Genomic DNA, 19345 nt, shown 5'->3' with positions numbered 1-19345 from the left:
TAAAAATTTTTGGCTTTTTTTTCTATTTAGAATTTCAAATTTAGAATGGCATTAAAAAGAGAAGTGAAACAAAAAAAAAACTCTTCTCGCTAAAACTGTGGTAGAGAAACTTTCTCAGAAACCGTAATGTTTTAAATTGTCAAAAAAAACAAAAACGCACCGAATATGTAGTTGCTATGATTCTTGGTGTCCATTTGCCCCTCTCTCCATCCCTTTTACACTGGTTCCTGTTACTGTAGTGTGCCTGGGTACATGATGGTGTTGAAATCCAGTTTTTCTTTTACCAGAAGTCTGGCAGTTGCACGGGGTTTAACTATACAGAGTATCAACAAGAATGCGACATGTAGCACTAAGAGCGTGGCCATGCTAGAACAGAAGCCATGTGGGTAGCCAGAGAAAATTGACTTGGGAAGCCACCTGGGCCACATTCGGTTTGACTTATTGCTGCCCCAGATGGTGTATGGGCTCATATCCCTAATACTACCATTATATTTTGTAAATTCATTACTGCATGTTCAATGTAATAATTTGAGTTATTCTTCCTAGAATACAGGGTATGGGCTCCTAACTTCAGATAAGCATCAGTACATGTATGTCACAGCCAACCATAAATAAATAATTGGTGGGGGCAGCGTTATATTATTTATATTAATATAATTCAGTGTGCGTGGTCTTAAGGGGGCTTTTTATCATTATTTCTGGTCTAGAGCAGACAAATGGTGAATGATAACCTAAATCAACAGCAGAATAAAGGACGTACACGCTTGGAGTAGGGGGTGTGTTCGTGACACTAGTGTTATACAGGGTGTATGTAAGATGTGTGTAAATGGATATTCTTCAGTGTAGATTTTTTTTTTTGTGCCTTTGATTTAGAAATGCACCTTTAATTAATCTTACAGAAAGACTTGCAGATGTCTGTGTTCCTCTCTTACAGTGGGCCACTGAACGTGGCTTCCTCCTCACATACGACCCCGTTACTAATGGAATTTTCCCTAGGTGGTCCAGATGAAGTGCAAAGACAACCGGATTAAGCTAATGAATGAAATATTAAATGGTATCAAAGTGCTGAAGCTTTATGCCTGGGAACTGGCTTTTAAGGAGAAAGTGTTAGGCATTAGACAAGAGGAGCTTCAAGTGCTGAAAAAGTCTGCCTACCTGTCTGCAGTGGGAACCTTCACATGGGTGTGTGCACCTTTCCTGGTAAGTTGCCACAAACTTTACAGAGAAAGCATTCACTGACGAGTAGTTTATGTTAATGTGCAGGTGCTGTGTCTGCAGACAGAATGATCAAGGCTACAGGTCAAGTGCTTTAACCCCTTAAGGACACGTGACATGTCATGATTCCTTTTTATTCCAGAAGTTTGGTCCTTAAGGGGTTAAACATGGTTAGAATGCAGTGTAAATCCTGACGTTTTAGGAAGGTGTGAAAAGCACTGTGGTGCCTCGTACAACAATTTTTTATTAAACTCGAATTTATTTATTTTTTAAAATCATTTTGGAGTCCTATATTAAAGTACGGTAGGTTCATTTTTTATTTGTGTTTGTTGGTTTATTACGTGGGATTTTCCAGCAAATATGTACACTATCCACTAGTATAGCAACATTGAAAAGCTATTTGAGAAAACTGTATAGAATGCTACATTTTGTGTCTGTTGTATTTGGAGTACGCAGTTGTGTCCAGACTAGGATATCCTTTGGTATTGTATATTCCTAAAGGAACAGTATATTGTCAGGACTAGAAATGTGTATTCCTGGCACTAAATGGCCGTTTAGGTGATTTGAGATCCCCTTTGTGCCCTGTTAAAAAGGGGTTTGCTCACTTTTTTAAAGAACTGCACGGGTCTCCTCACGGCTGGCCCCGCCCTTGTTCTGCCGCCTTGGCTGAGATAATCAAACTTAGGAAAGCATTGCGAGTCTATCGTGCATGTGCGGCAAAACGACGTTCGTGTTAAACAGTGTGCAGCACTGACTCAGAAAGTACCTCTAGTGGCCGTCTTAGTGACAGCCACTAGACATGGTACTAGGCAGTAATGTAAACACTGTCTGTTCCCTTAAAAAGGCAGTGTTTACATTAAAAAGCCTGCAGGGACAGGCAGCAGACACCAGAACAACTCTACTAAGCTGTTCTGGTGACTAAATTTTCCCTTTAACGTGTAGAGCTGTAGCCTGTGTCTGGCACCTCCATTCTGGTTATCCAGCTAACTTCAGTTATTCAGTATATCTCTTGCAGAAAGCTAGTAGGACCTTCCTCCTTTGTTCCGAAGTAAAGCATATTACTCGTAATTAAGGCTGTAGGATCGCTTTGGTGTAAGAAACAGTTGTACCCACCAGAAACATTTTGTAGGTTTAGAATGGATTATGTCTGCCTTTGTTTGAATTTATAAAATTTGCTGTATATTCATCCAAAAAAAGCCTTTTTTCTCCTATTTCTGACGCTGGAAGAGATGTTCTGTTGTGACCCCCACCAATTATTTGCAATAACATTTTCACCATGGTATCAATGCCACTTTAGGCGTGGTGTAACTTTTGTAAAATGAAGGAATACTCCCTTTAAGATTAAAGAATCCATGAAGCATCAAAGCTACCCTCTAACGCCCTTTGAGCACCTTCTAATTAAATGCACTTACTTAATTTTTACCTGCATTTTTTTTTTTTTACTAGTTTAGATCTGTCTCTTTTTGATGTAAAAGAAAAAAACACTTATACAAATTCCATTAATCTGTAGAGATAAATGGTAAAAACATTGTGTGGCCGTGCTAGCTTAACATAATGGGCCCGGGGGAAAGCAGTGAACTGGGGCCCTGCCTTCATAACCACTCACAGGAAAAAATTTAAATTATCGATTAAAATTAGGCTTAGATTTATTGGTATCTCCAACAAATGCAATGCATTCATACCAACACAAACACACGGCCGGCTGAGTGCACGCACACAGATGTGAGGGGTGCAGTGTGTGTGTGTGTGTGTGAGGGAGGGTGGTGTATAGGGATAAGGGATTTTTGTTATTTTTATTGAAAATATATTTTTTTGAAAGGCTTCATCCCCCCCACCCCCCTTTTCTTCTTACCTTTGGTGAAGGAGGGGGAGACACTGCAAGCCCTGGTAGTCCAGTGGTAATTAGTAGATCTACAGCCTGCAGCTGATCTACAGGCGGACTTCACTACTCCCGCGATCAGAATGCTGTATCGGAGTGTTGCCGTGGCAACGCTCTGACCAGCATGCCCGCGGGAAGAACTGCCTCCCAGGTCCTGACCCATACCTCCCTCTCTGTTACGAAGGGCCTTTGGGATGGTGAGGGTGATTTTTGATCTCCTCACCGGCCCGAAAGGGGGCCTAAAGCAAGTGAGCAGGGCCGGCTTTCCGTGGGCCGGCAGGGGAGATCAAAGGATCTTCCATGTCGGCCTGGGCACATGGGCAACACTGTGGGGCCCCCAGGCAAGTGCCCATGCGGAAAGACTGCCCTGCAAGTAGGACCTTGTCAGTAGTACATTTTTAGGCTGGAATAATGTATATATAGATAATGTGTGTATATGTGATATAGTGTTATTGCAATTGATATTTTGTTGTATAGACAGGTAAGCTGCTTTACATGGAAAATATGTAAGGACGATAACCAAGTCAGCACCATGTAGTAGTTATGGTGCTAACATACTGGTGATAGTCTTCTACGTGAAATGGTTTTTAAGCGGTTCAATCAAAGGTTTTGGATAACACCCACCATAACCACTTTAGCAAGCTATGGTTGTTATGTTATGGTACTTGGAGTGCTCTTTTCTATTCTGGCATCCTATTTATTATAAAAATAGTTTAGGAACATTGTAAATCAAACAATACATAGCTTTGCTGGGCATCAATACATTTTAACTCAGACTGACAAAGTAGAAAGGAGTACAAAATGTATGTTTTTTTTTGGGGGGGGGAGGGGTTCAATCATTTCATTAGTCTTTTCATGGCTGCAATCATGCGCTATCATGTTATAGAGAACGAGGATACACGTGTCCCCCCACTTCCTACAGAAATTCTCTACTTTGTCTTAAAAGGACACTGTAGGCACCCAGACCACTTCAGCTCATTGTAGTGGTCTGGGTGCAATATACCATGTGCCTTAACCCTACAGTGGTTATTATTATTATTATTATTATTATTATTATTATTATTGCCTCTGAGGGTTAACTCCTTCGCTAGTGGCTGTTATGGTAACATTATACAAATATATACAAGGACAGTAAAAAAATGAATCGCAATACATTCTGGTGTTTAAGGCCCAAATAAAATGACAAGAAGAGGCTTCTTACTTTTAGAGCCATTTCCTTAAATTGTAGAATGTTTGTTTTTAAAGTTATAATCTTCCTTTTTTGTTAATGCACTATGTATACAATGCATTAAAAACAATGTCTGTGTGTGGCGGGACTGCTTTCTGCACTTTGTGTTCATTTACTCTCCCACCACATTGGCAATTTGGCCAAGATCAAGTAATCTCCCATAATGTAACTTTCTATTTTGTTTTGTAAAAAAAATACCAAGTGGAAATAATAGTATTCCATGAGGGACACTTTAATTTTAGGGGTGTGACCAGGGCGGGGATCTTCTGTGAAATTTTAGGTGACTTGCCAATAATTTATGGTAAACATCTTAAATGTAATTTAGAATAAGAACGATGTATCACATTTACACAGACTGATTTCGAAACACGTTTATTGCCCTTTAAAGACACATTGCTAGGAGTACTATTGCTGTGGAGCTCTGTTCTATCACTCAGACACACCAGCAAAATAGATCTCCTAGACAAGTAGGACATTAGGATAGGAAAGATGAATTTGGGCCCAAAATATGAACAATCCCTCCTTAATAGGGACACTTGAACATATGGTGTTCTTTTCAACTCCTCTCCGTTTGTCTTGTAACTTTCTATAATTCACACTCTTCCTAGCAATGTAGTTGCTCCTTTTGCCGAATCAAATAGATTATGCCCACGTTAGGATAAAACATTCATTGTTCCATTTACAGGTGTTTATATGGAGAAGATTGTAAATGGAAAACTAGACTTGGGCTGGGGTCATGTTTACTTTACCCCTTCTGTCTTCTCTCATCCGTACACTAGAAAGGAGCAGGGTTTTGGATGAAGATCCAGGAATGTCTAAATGTGGATACGCAAATCCTAGAGCACATACGCATGAACAGAATTCTGTAGCACTGCATGTACATGTATAGGAAGACATAGGACTTCTTCATTTCACGTCACCTCACTGGTTACTTTCAATGTCAAACTGGATATAGTCGAAAACATAAATTATATAATCTTATTGCTTGTGTAACAGCTGGGCCTGGCCTCTAGCAATGTATAGATACATTAAGATGATTTGTGTCTGTAACCTCCTTGAACTGCTGTGTTTAATGATATCTTACAGCTTTTAGATTGGGAATGGCAAAGTCACTCATCATGTTTTCGAGCATTTTTTTTTTTTTATTGAATGCAAGCAGACAGTGATCGATTCCTGCAGCAAGCAAAAACCTTTCAACAAAATGCTGTGTAACCGTACTTCTATTTATAGAAGCTAGCATTTTATATTAGCAGTTCCTAGCATTGTCTATTGGCATAATGTTTTGGTTTGACTTGTTTTCCTGGAATGCAGAGTTTGCTGATGTTGTTGGCTCGACCTATTCGCTTCCCCTTATTTTATATATGTTTTGCACCTCTATTTGTCAGTGCCCATCCTAGATGAACTACGACTCCCATGAATCATTGCTAATTAACCAATCAGGTAGATAATAGGGCTTCTGGACCCCAGGTGGGTTATTGCGCACACACACTGCCCTAAATACAAACACTCCAGCGATACGAGTACTCTGTAAATGCCCTAAGGGGAGTGATGACATGTATGCAAACACTAAGCAGCTTGTCATGTGGGCTACATTTTAAACATACTTTAGACTCTGTAGGCATAACTAAAATACGAACATTAACCCAATTACGGCAATCCACGTTCTTTAATTCAGAGACTATATGAATGTTTGTTCTGTTTAATTGTTGGCAGTGTTCAGACTTCGAGCTGCACAATTGCAGCAGGCGTGGGTCTCAATCCTGCATGGAAGACTTATAAACACAGATCCTGTATTAACAGGTAGAGAGGTTTTAAAAAAAAAATTTGGGCGGTGGCTGAAGATTCATCACGCATTGATCCGTAACCATACACTTCTTAAAGAAAACCTTGAAATAAAGCCATAAGAACAAATGAATAAATAATCGCTTAACTGTAAATTGTAGGAACACCTTTTTTGATTTTTTTTTTTTTTTTTTTTTTTTTTTTAATGGCTGAACTGGAAGGATCGCCACGGGCAGATTTTTGGCATTTTGGTTTACAATCTGGAATGCTTTTCTGTAAATACTTGACCCTGAACTGTCAAGAATTTACCTGAGAGACCAGAGTGCTCTCCTAAGTGAAACACCATGTATTCTTGTAACAAGCAACTGCTAGCGTTCCATTTGCTGTCAGCTACAACCCCAGCATGATCGTTTCCCAGCATTTTCCTCTGTATCGCTTATTCAGTGACATGCCAGGCTGCAGGCCACTTCTGATCCTCAACCCATACTGAATTCACCAGTTATACCTGGCTCTAAGCCATTTCATACGACATACCCTGGGTTGTAAACTAAAGTGAGAATAGTTGGACATTTCAAGTAAATTTGAATTTCAGATTTGCCATCTTACACTCTGTGGGGCCCATGTCTGTCTGTCTAATAATATACTGTATTTACTTGAATGCGCCATCGAATGCCATAAATTTTTGAAACCTGGAAGCTGAAAAATGTTTTTGCTGGTGAATGTAATGCGCATTTATACAAAAAGATACTACTATACAACATCGTGCTACAAGGAAAACGTTTATTGCCATATACCACAGTAACATTGATGGTATTTAAATTCTAGTGTTACAAGTCAAGTCTATTCTTTCTTAAGCCCTTTTTCAGGAACAAAATTTGCCTGTGTGAATTCACCTGTTTTAATTTGCAGGAAAAGATATGGCCATTGTACACGACACTGTTGCTAATATTTTGGAAGAGCTTACTGGAAGAGAAACATGCCGTATCCACTGCACTGGCCACACTTTGCAGCTGGTGATCACTGCTGCATTGAAGAACACGGGCGTTTAAACAGCCGTTGGGGGAACATTTAATAAAACATTTTTTTTTAAAGTGCGCTTGCCAGCAGCAAACTGAAATAGAAATAAACCAACTTAGAACATCTGAGCACAAGCTTGTTCAGGACGTAGGTACAAGATGGATCAGTATGTCTTCCATGATTTGCAGACTGAGCAAAGGTGGCCTGTAACCACAACCTTGTCTGACCTATCCAACATGCAAAGGCACAAACACTATCTGGACCTAAAGCCAGACCAGTGGAGTCTGCTTTAAGAGCTTTGCATAACCCTTAACCCCTTAAGGACACATGACATGTGTGACATGTCATGATTCCCTTTTATTCCAGAAGTTTGGTCCTTAAGGGGCTAAAGGGACACTATAGTCACCCAGATCACTTCAGCTCAATGAAGTGGTCCGGGTGCCAGGTCTCTCAGGTTTTAACCCTTCACATGTAAACATAGCAGTTTCAGAGAAACTGCTATGTTTACATTTGGGGTTAATCCAGCCTCTAGTGGCTGTCTTCCAGACAGCCACTAGAGGCGCATCTGCGACGCTGGAGGCGAATCTCGCCTCCATCGCACAGAGCGTCCATAGAAAGCATTGAGAAATGCTTTCCTATATACACTTTGAATGAGCGTGCAGCACTTGCCGCGAATGCGCATTCGGCTCCACTGATGTCGGACGGGGGAGATGACGTCGGACGGGGAGGAGAGGTCACCAGCGCCGAGGGAGCCCGGCGCTGGAATAAGGTAAGTGACTGAAGGGGTTTTAAGCCCTTCAACTCCACGGGAGGGGGACCCTGAGGGTGGGGGCATTGTCAGGGCACTATAGTGTCAGGAAAACCGCGTTCTTTTCCTGACACTATAGTGATCCTTTAAGCCTTTCGAATGTGCCACTGTGTTGATGAGCAGACAAGACTATATCACAATCTTTTCAGTGCCTAAACATGTGAAGGGGCTGTTGAGGTCCACTCTGGGTGCAGCCAATGTCCTTTTCACTGATTTCAATCTAAGTCACTGCAAAAGAGCAGCATCTAAGACTAGAGAAGGGGGTTCTTTTTGACCAAGTACAAAACACAGTGATTCTTTAACAGCCCTAAATATCAGCCTTCTAAAAGGTTAGAAGGCTGATCTTTCTGACACATGAACAAAATTACGAATGTGCAAACAGAGGTGCTTCTCCTGAGACGGGAGATGGTGCAACAGCAGCAAATAACCAGGTTGACACTTACTATAGCTGCTGAACCTTTCAACAGAAAGTCATGTTTCAGTGTTTGCAGATGACACAGAACTCTAAAGTAATACAATGGGAGCAGGATATTACTTTGCTGCAGAGGGATTTAGATAGATTGGGGGACTGGGACTCAAGTGGCAGATTAAATTTAATGTAGAAAAATGCAAATTGATGCAGGGTATGCATGCACAAGCAACTTACACCCTAAACCAGGGGTAGGCAACCTATGGCACGTGTGCCATGCACGGCACTCGAGGTGTCTTTGCACGGCACTCAAGGCTGCTAGAGCCAAACAGGCTCTGGCCTATCAAGAGTCTCAATGAAACTTCAGATATCTGCTAATACGAAAAGGTGGTGAAGGACAATCCTCAATTTATTCATTGCAGCACGTAGAGGAAGTGATCTCAGAGCACTTAATCCCAGCACTTGTGAATGGGAATCCACACCAGAGGAGAGCAGTCCACAGCTGCTATTGCAGCTCCTGCCCTTGATTTGTACCTGACCAGCCTGGTCCCAACTGGAACCCAGGGAAGCCACCCACACTGCTAGATATACACAGAAAGGCAGAATAACCCTCCCCTCATACAAATAATACGAACAGCCCACACACAAACACAACACACAATCCCCACAAACTCAACCACTAACAATCCACATACATGCACACAACCCCACATGCAGCCTCTCACATGCAATACCACAAACAGCCCCTCACATACACAAAATGTGACATATTCATCCAAACACACAATTTCACAAGCAGCCCCCATACACAGCCCAGATTCAGAAGTATCATACACAACACCAAAAAACTGCTTGTGAACATATACAATGTAATAGCTCATATACGCACAAATACAACGATACAAAGCAACTGCAGTATAAATAACACAAGCAGAATACGGCACCATACACACCTCAATTTAAAAAATAAGACTGGCACGCTACGGGACATCACAATCTTCTTTCAGCACAATGCTGCTAAAAGGTTGCCTACCCCTGCCCTAAACGGTAGTGGATTAGAGATAACCCACGAGAAGGATTTGGGAATTGTTATAGACCAGAAACTAGGCAACAATGTGAAACGTCAATCGGGAGTTTCTAAGGCCAGTAAGGTATTCGCCTGTATAAAAAGGGGCATTTATTCTTGGGATGAAAATATAATTTTGCCTCTTTATAAATCGCTGGCAAGACCACATTTTGATTATGCTATGCTACCTGCTCTAAAGTAGAATATTATGGCACTAGAAAAAGTGTAGAGGCAGGCTACAAAATTAATAAAAGCAATGGAATATATTAGTTCTGAAGGAATGTTTTCAAATTTAAATCTGTTTAGTTTTGAAAAACGGCACCTCGTGGGGGGGCTATAATAGCATTAAACAAAAATATTCGGGGGCCAATACAAACCATTGTTTGGAAATCTATTCATAAACCCCACTATATATAGGACACAAAGTCACGAATTTAGACTGGAAGAATGGAGATTTAGTCTTGGGCAAAGGAAAGGGTTTTTACTGTAAGAACTAAGGATGTGGAATTCTCTCCCTGAAGAGGTTGTTTTATCAGTCTGTACAGATGTTTAAACAGCAACTGCATCAATACTTGAAAAAACACCATATTCAGTGATATTTTTAATATGTGGTGTAGTAGCTTCTCGAATCAAGGAGCTGACTGGGATTCTGGGATCAAGAAGGAATTTTGTTCTAGCTTGTTGCAAAATTGGACGTTTTTAAAACTGGGATCAACTTCAAAAAACAGATGTGAGAGGCTGAACTTGATGGATGTATGTCTGTCTCTTTTCAGCCTATGTAAGTGTCGCTCAACTCACATCTTCAACCTGTAGGCAGCAGTGAGGAAGTGAGTAAAGAGGCAACCGTGATGAGCTCATCAACAGCCAAGTTGGAAACGAATTCCATACTTGGTTTTAGAGGCCCTTTGCAAGGGGTAAACCAACATAAATATTGCACCTTTTGCAAAATTGGCAAAATACTACTAATGCATTTCAGGCACCTCAACAATGTCTGAGCGTCTCTTATCTGCTGCAGGCAACATAGAATGCAAAAAGAGAGCCAGCTAAAGCCAGGAGTTACCCTTTAACTTGGGTTAATGGCATTAATATACCAAAAAGTACATATTGTGTTAATGTGCAATCTAATTCTACATAACTACTCCCCCCCCCATGGTTCTTTATTTTTTTCATAATTTTTTTTTTTTATTCACCCTGCTCAGTCTTTAGTGGGACTGGCCAGCATAATTGGAAGCCAGCCTGTTATGTTTTACTTATAGGAAGACTATAGGGTCAGGAACACAAACGCAGGGATTTACCACTATGAATCTAATTGTTTTCTAATTGTTACATTTAACATTTGTAGGCCAGTATTTTAGAATATACACAATGGATTCCTTTGCTAATACTGTCCTTGGTTGTCTTTACAGGTGGCTCTGTCAACGTTTGCCGTTTATGTTCTTATTGATGAGACCAATGTTCTCGATGCAGAAAAGGCATTTGTTTCCTTAGCCTTATTTAATATTCTTAGGTTTCCATTGAACATGTTACCTATGGTCATCAGCAGTATGGTGCAGGTAAGGCTGGCATTATATTTGTTAGAAAAAAAGGGTTTATAGATTAAATCTTTAAGTCTTCACTGTTCGACATGTCGGGCAAGTTTGATGAGGAAGAAGTGCTGGTTATTTGGGCCTATCTGATATATACTGCAAGTTAGAAAGCTGTTTTGCAGAATTTAGGGGTAGAATGGCAGTTGGGCGGTGGGGGGGGGATCTTCTACTCCGTTGGCTATAATTGAGCAAAATCTAGCCCAAATTAAAAAAAATGGCTTTGCAGCTTGCTGCAATGTACTATTAAGGATTTATAATACCAAATTATGGAACTGGTTGGGTGTATATAGTGATTCTCTGGGAGTTAGTCTATAGAAGCCTGGGAAAAATTATATATTTTGGAAAAAAAAAAAATTCATTTGTTTCAAGATTTAAACTTTGGTTGCTTCATTCATTTCCTAAACAGCTCTAAGAAACTGTGTTAAAGGGACACTGTAGGCACCCAGACAACTTCTGCCCATTGGAGTGGTCTGGGTGCCTTGCCCCTCTCCCCTTAGCCCTGTTAGTCAAAACACTGCGATTTTGGAGAAAAGTCTAATGCGCGCGGCCATTGACGCATATGTGCATTAGGTCTCCCCCACCAGTAGCCGGCGGGGGAGGAGCGGGGGCGGACCTGAGCCAGCATCGAGGGACATCTGCACTGGACCCGGGCAAGTGACTGAAGGGCGTATTAACCCCCTTCAGTTCCGCGAGAGGGGACCTTGACAGAAGGGGAAGCTACAGTGCCAGGAAAACGAGTTTGTTTTCCTGGCACTATAGTTTCCCTTTAAGAAAGAATTGGGGTGTGTTTATTTTGATTTACTATTTTAATTCTAGTCCTGGTTTTTTTAAGAAATGTATTTATTTTTTTTTCTACATTTTTAGGCAAGTGTTTCATTAAAGCGCCTGAGAGTTTTCTTATCTCATGAGGAACTTGAACCTGATAGCATCATCAGGGAGCCCACAAAAAATGGTGAGGACATAAATTTTGTTTCTCTGCTAGTGATAAAAATTAGGCTACTACCTTCCCCTATTTGGCTTCATAAAGCTACATCATTAAATGCAAACTTCCTACTTTACTCCACCCATGAAATATGGGTGGGGTAAAGCAGGACATTTGCATTTAATGCGATGCATGTATAAAATATGCTGGTAACTGCTGAAAGGAGTCTCGATCGATGTCTGAGTTGATATGGCTCCTGGAAGAGGGTGATTTATGGGAAAAGTCAGGGATTTTGCATGAAATAATGTGAAAATTGGAAATTGAATTATTCAAGATTCCAGCTCCCATTTCCCAGTTCAGTTATCAGAGAACAGTTGATTACTTTAACATTTCTGGTTGCTATGCGACAAAACCATATTCAACAATGATGTTTACTGGGTTGAATACACTATAAACTATGATAAAATAAAAATTCCATAGTTTAAGCATATTTCTCTGTCTTTAATGGATCCTCCTCATCTCTCTGTTCCGTACATGTTTCTTTAGAATGAACCATATGGATAGTTTAGCTGAACTGATTTTGTTCATATAGCATTGTGTACAATATAGTATGATGTAAATAGAAGCAGCAGTCTGCCTTACGGATGTACCATATGTTTATTACAGCAACATGTCTCTAGCCATAGATTACATAATCTGTCTGCCAACATAAACATTGTTGGGAATTTGACGGTATTGGCAATCAACATCTACTCAGGGATGTATTTACCACAAGGCATTTGCCTAGGGCGGCACTTTCAGGGGGGCGCCAAAAAATGCCACCCCAAGCTCCCAGACAAATGCTTTGTTTGCCTCGAGTTCTGGGGCTGTCCACCTTACTGTGAGTGAGTGAGTGAGTGAATGAGTGTAGCTGTCAGTGTGTGTCTGTGAGTGAGAATGGGTGTGCCTTTGAGTGTGTCTCAGTGCATGTATCAATGAGGGCATGTGTCTGTCAGTCAAAAAAATGGCCTTGACACGAATTGGGGGGGCGAATTTGGATTTTGGGGGTGCCCGAATTTAGTTGTGCCTAGGGCAGCACAAATCCAAAATACACCACTGCATGTACTATAAATTGTAGTAATTGATGATTTATTTATTTAGCTGAATCCATGATTGACATGAGGAACGCTACGTTTTGTTGGTCTAGGAATGATCCTCCCTCCCTCAAAGAGTAAGTCCTTGTTTCATAATAACACATATCAACCGCACTGCGTACTAAATTTTACAAAATAGAAAAGCTTCCATATCCAGCTTCAGTGACCTAGCAGAATATGTTTAACGCAGAGTGATACAATACATTGTTCTTGTAAGGACTGTCAATGTTACATGGATTATTGAAATGCAGAAGCGGGTAATAAACAGCCAGATTCATTCATTAGAAAAGTGGGAAGGAAAAAAAAAATAAGAAGGGTCTAGCGACTGTAAATGATAAAATGTAAAATATTTTTAAGGGGGGAAAAAAGAAAAGGAAATAGTTAATCTGATATCTGTAACGGCCAATAAGACAATGAATAGTCATTTATTGCAGAACGTGCTGGATCTCTTTATAGAGAAGGATTCTGGGAATTTAGGAAATATTTGTACATTGGAGATAATGTATTCCACTATTTACTGTCTGATTGTAAAGTGAAAGGGATCAGCAGATTTGTGAAAATCTGGAAAAGTGATACGTTTTAGGAAGTAGATTGAACACCTATGTAATAGAACATCAGATATATTTTTTTACATGTAATAAAATTCAGAGCTTCCTGAAATATATCCTTTTGGTCAGTGTTCACATAACCCTACTATAAGCACTACCCGCTGTAAACAATTAGTATGGCGCTCAAATGGCATTTTGTAGTAATTGCATTTTTAGGAAGGCTATGGATTTGATCATACTGTGTTTTGGAAAAAGGATAATGCATAAACAATATGCAAAACTCCTACAAAAACTAATTAAAAGGTACTCTTAATTGAAGTTCCCTTATTTGTATCCTTACTGGGTTATTTACTAAAGTGAGAATAAACTGGAATTCAAAGTCATTTTCAAATTTAAGGACAAAACAAAAATCAATCTGGAAACATTCTCTAAGTCGGCTATGCCTTTATTTCAGCTATTCTAGCCTTAAATTTAAAATTTACTTTGAATTCTCACTTTGGTGAATAACGATTGGAGTGTTGGGCATATTCCATGAGCCCCTGAGTTTAGGAAGATCTGATTTACATCCTACAGAAACTTGCTTCTCAAGGTCTCTTGGTCTCTTTAAACGATTTTGGCAAAAGTAAAATATGACCCATTTTAAAAGCCTTAATCATGCAACTCAGAAAAGTTACATTTTGCCAAAAGAAAACGAATTCAATCATGTTTTTTCATATCCTACAGAATTAACATTACTATCCCAGAGGGCTCGCTGATTGCAGTTGTTGGACAGGTGGGCTGTGGAAAGTCTTCCTTGTTGTCCGCACTGTTGGGAGAAATGGAAAAGAAAGAAGGCTATGTGGCTATGAAGGTATGTGATAGCAGAATCCATTTTATCATTCCCTACGTGATAAATCTCAAATGCCAAGCTGAATTGGTTCAGAAAATGAATCGTATTTCTCCGTTTAAAGCGCATGTACATGTACAATTGCTTGTAACTTCTTTCTTTAATGTTATCTCAGGCATTAAAAAAGGATATTCGATCAGTCAACCGCTTTGATATACTGGAGTTCTCATTTATTGAATTTTTTTTTGTCACCATCCATCACCAATCTCTGTGTCGATGGGATGCCACAAAAGACTGCATTGCATTTCTTGGCCTCCACTCATTTATGAAGTATTACTGGTCTTGAGTACATCTAATGTCATACACGGTATATTCAAATTTGTTTAAGTGATAAACAGGGTAATGGCTGAGCATTAGCTTCAGCTAGTTTCTGGATTGAGCATACCTACCCGGAGGATGATCAGAGGCCAGATATTTATTGCAAATTTATATTTAGATGCAAGAATGTTTTTATTTCTTAACAAATGGGACATCTGCATTTAAATAATTAGTTAACTGTCTGTTACCACTCTACCTAGCACCAGTACTAAGCTACACTAAGAGCGTTGGTAATCTTTGGTCTTTTCTAGTGGACTGTTTAAATCAGCGCTCGACAAATCCCAAGCGCCAGATCACCATGGCGACTAAACATTTTGCCACGGCGCCTGGGATTTGCCAACTTTTTATCTAAAATGCTTGGCTGGGCAAATAATGGAGCCAGCCGTCCACCCGCGGGAGCATGTAGGCTGCCAGCTAAGTGAGCGTTGTAGCCAGCCGTCCTGAGCTTCATGGAGGTGGCCGCCTGAGTGAGCGTTGTAGCCGGCCACCCTGGGCTTCATGGAGGCGGCCGGCTCATTGAGCATTGTAGTGGAGCTGCTACATAAAGCCCAGGGTGGCCGGCTCAGTGGAGCATGTGGCAGTGTGCGAGGGAGCAGTGATCTTCCAGCGGCTCCTTTCTGCTCCTTCGCGCTGTTTAATGATGCCGGGAGCTGGAATATGACATCAGGGAGCAGAGAGGAGCTGCATGGTAGATTACTGCTCCCTCTCACACAGGAAGAGAGAGCAGTTCCACTGGACCCCAGGGAAAGTCCACTTAGTTCTCCCAAAAAGTAGGGAGGCTGGGTGGATTAAAATAAAAAAAATTACATTTGTGTTTGAGAGAGAGAGTGTGTGTGTGTGTGTGCGCATTCGTGCGTATGCCCCTGTCAGTGTGTGTGTGTGCACGTGCGTATGCCCCGGTCAGTGTGTGCGTGCGTATGCCCCGGTCAGTGTGTATTTGCTTTTATTAATTATAATTTGAGGGACCTGCCTGACAATCCCGGCAGACAGTCTAGAGAATTGAATTGGCATGCCCTATATTTATCGTGTAACTCTCCAAAACACCATAAAACCTTTACATGGGGGGTATTGTTATACTCTGGAGACTTAGTTGAACACAAATATTAGTATTTAAAACAGTAAAACTTACCACGAAGATGAATTCACCAGTAAAAGTGCAGTTTTTGTTTTAAAAAAAAATGCAAAACACAAAAACACTAACTTTGGCCAGGTTTCATGACTAAGTGGCTACTACAATAGACTGGAAATAACCCATTTTGAATAGCCTGGGTTGTCTACAAACGGTATGCCATGATGGGGTAAATTTCATTCCTGGACTGCCATACGGTCTCAAAGGCAACATAGGCCCAGCAAACAGGCAAATATCAATGTGCAAACATGGAAAAGGGGAAAGCCCTACATTTGACCCCTGTAAGTACTGTTTGTAACGGAGCTCCCTGTACCTCTGGCTGGTTACCTCCGCCAAGGACCGCTTCCTAGCTGGAACAGGGGACAAACCGCAGTACCGCTCCTTCCTAGAGCCGAATTGGGAATTAACTCTAGTCCTTACAAGGACTTTCCCTGTTGAATCCCCTGCAAGCTGGAACATCAAACACAGAAGTAAATCTTCTTTCCCTCCAATAACAGGACGACACACCGTTTTGGAGTGTAGGCTGGAATAGGATTTTAATGGAGGCACACTGGCCTATTATGCAAGTTTCCCAAGCAAGTTGTGCTTGGGAGATAATTGAATCAGGAACTGTACTAATCTAACCTAATTATTTACAAGCACAGAAAAAACATAACATTTTATGAGACCCCAAAAAGTACCTTAAAAACACACACAAAACCCCATAGCCCCGATCTGGGTGAACAACATATCCCCTGATAGCCCCGATCTGGGTGAACAACCTATCCAAAAATCACCGAGATCGGTTCAGGGGTTCAGGAATTTCCTGGAAGTAAGTTTTGACCAACCGCAAGCATGGCCCCATGCCCAAAACATTTCCAGGGAAATCAGTGCTAAGTCGGTCAAGTTCGGTAGTGTTTTACACGTTTCCCTGCAGGGCCCATAGTCTGTGGGCAGGAGGCTGGCAAGCAGGCTCCTCCAGGAGCTTGTGGCAAACTCGGGTAAAAAGGCGAGTTCGCCACACTGTTGTACTCGGGAGATGTTGCTGAACACATATTGGGGTGTTCTTTGTCAGTAACACATAACAGGAACTGAGAATCCATGCCTAAAGTACAATGTGAGAGAAAAATGACTACCCAAAAGTTTGACTGGGATAGGAATAAGGCTATCCTAGCTAGAAGATACCACCATTTGAAAAACCCTAGGGTGCCTACTTTTCAATACATTGGCTGGCTTCAAAAATGTCCCAAATAGGACATGGGTGCATGATGACCAGTTGGGAAAATTCCAAGTTGGAAAACTGGAATGCGCACCCTCCAAATACGGTCTTTTAGCCTCCAGAGAACCCGACACCCCTATACATGGGTGGTATCACTACTCCGGAGATGTTGCTGAACACATATTGGAGTGTTCTTTGGCAGTAACCCTTAAAGTTCTCAGTACATATATTCTTAAATTGCTTTGTGTCAAAAAAATCTAATTTTTTTTTTTTAATTTGGCAAAGATTGGTTGTAACCAATGGGATTTCTGACAGATATCAGTGTTACAATGTAACTTACGTTAATTTTGGGAACAAAATGGTTTGGAAATAGCAAAGTGCTACTTGTACTTATTGCTCTTTAACTTGCAAAAAAATGTTTTTTAAAAGTTCATTTTAAAGGGACAATATAGTCATCAAAACAACTTAAGCTTAATGAAGCGGTTTTGATGTATAGATCATGCCCCTAAAGTCTCACCGCTCAATTCTCCACCATTTAGGCATCAAATCACTTCTTTTTTGTTTTGTTTTTTTGTTTTTTGTTTATGCAGGCGTAGCCACACCTCCACTGACTGTGACTCTCATAGCCTGCATGAAAATAAATGGTTTCACTTTCAGTCCATTGTAACTTACTGTAAACATTTTTATCTCCTGCTCTGTAAATTGAACTTTAATTACCGTATATATACTCGAGTATAAGCCGACCCGAATATAAGCCGAGGCCCCTAATTTTACCCCAAAAAACTGGGAAAACTTATTGACTCGAGTATAAGACTAGGGTGGGAAATGCAGCAGCTACTGGTAAATTTCTAAATAAAATTGGATCCTAAAAAATTATATTAATTGAATATTTATTTACAGTGTGTGTGTATGAGTGCAGTGCGTGTATGAGTGCAGTGCGTGTATGCGTGCAGTGTGTGCGCGTATGAGTGCAGTGTGTGCGCGTATGAGTGCAGTGTGTGTGCGTATATATTAATTGAATATTTATTTCCAGTGTGTGTAGATAATGAGTGCAGTGCGTGTATGTATGAGTGCAGTGCGCAGGGCCGCCATCAGGGGGTGACAACCATGACGGTTGTCACGGGCCCGGCGGTCCTGGGGGGCCCGGACTGCACAGGTAATCCTCTGCATGCCCGGGCCCCCAGCCCTTCAATCTGCATATATACATAGCGAGTACCGCTATGTATATATGCCTCTGCGGGCCCTGCTGGCTTCCAAGCAGGGCCCAGGATATACTTACCTCCCCTCCAGCACTCTCGCAAGCCACAGCAGTAAAGCGTTGCCGCGGGTTGTCATGACAACGCTCCGCGGAGCGCAATGCATGCTGGGCTAGAGCAGTGGCTGGCAGGAGGGAGAACATGGAGGGAGTCTGCTGGGCTCCTCCTTGCTGCCCCAATAAGCGGAGCCAACGGACCACCAGGGAATCCAGTGTTCCCCCTCCCTGGCTACAGGTAAGAGGCAGGGAAGGGGGAATACATATTTTTTAATTATACAAATTCTACATAAAAAAAAAAAAAAATCCCAGCAGCATTTGTCACACATCCAACACACATCCAACACACACACACACCAAACAGACAAACTGCATCCACTACACAACCACACACATCATCCACTACATTAAACAGACAAACTGCATCCACTACACAACCATACACATCATCCACCACACAACCACACACATCATCCACTACACAACCACACACATCATCCACTACATAAACACACAAACTGCATCCACTACACAACCATACACATCATCCACTACATAAAACAGACAAACTGCATCCACTACACAACCATACACATCATCCACCACACAACCATACACATCATCCACTACACAACCACACACATCATCCACTACACAACCACAACCACACACATCATCCACTACACAACCACACACACACACATCATCCACTACACAACCACACACACACACATCATCCACTACACAACCACACACACACACATCATCCACTACACAACCACACACACACACACACATCATCCACTACACAACCACACACACACACACATCATCCACTACACAACCACACACACACATCATCCACTACACAACCACACACACACATCATCCACTACACAACCACACACACACATCATCCACTACACAACCACACACACATCATCCACTACACAACCACACACACATCAT

The 19345-nt window shown here is 41.2% G+C and overlaps 1 protein-coding gene across 1 annotated transcript in view; it reads left to right on the top strand.

Moving 5' to 3' along the window:
- The window catches only part of LOC134571747 (multidrug resistance-associated protein 1-like), a 155040-nt gene that overhangs the window by 81497 nt on the left and 54198 nt on the right, over positions 1-19345 (top strand). Inside the window, exons 12-16 of the mRNA XM_063430316.1 lie at positions 997-1200; positions 10811-10957; positions 11855-11942; positions 13053-13122; positions 14317-14443. Coding sequence (XP_063286386.1) covers positions 997-1200; positions 10811-10957; positions 11855-11942; positions 13053-13122; positions 14317-14443 — 636 coding nt within the window. The remainder of the gene's footprint in view (positions 1-996; positions 1201-10810; positions 10958-11854; positions 11943-13052; positions 13123-14316; positions 14444-19345) is intronic.

The sequence above is a fragment of the Pelobates fuscus genome, chromosome 8, assembly GCF_036172605.1.
Source record: "Pelobates fuscus isolate aPelFus1 chromosome 8, aPelFus1.pri, whole genome shotgun sequence".
NCBI classification, from domain to species: domain Eukaryota; kingdom Metazoa; phylum Chordata; class Amphibia; order Anura; family Pelobatidae; genus Pelobates; species Pelobates fuscus.
The sequence above is the reverse complement of the archived record's forward strand: the minus strand, read 5'-3'. Positions and strand labels throughout refer to the sequence as shown.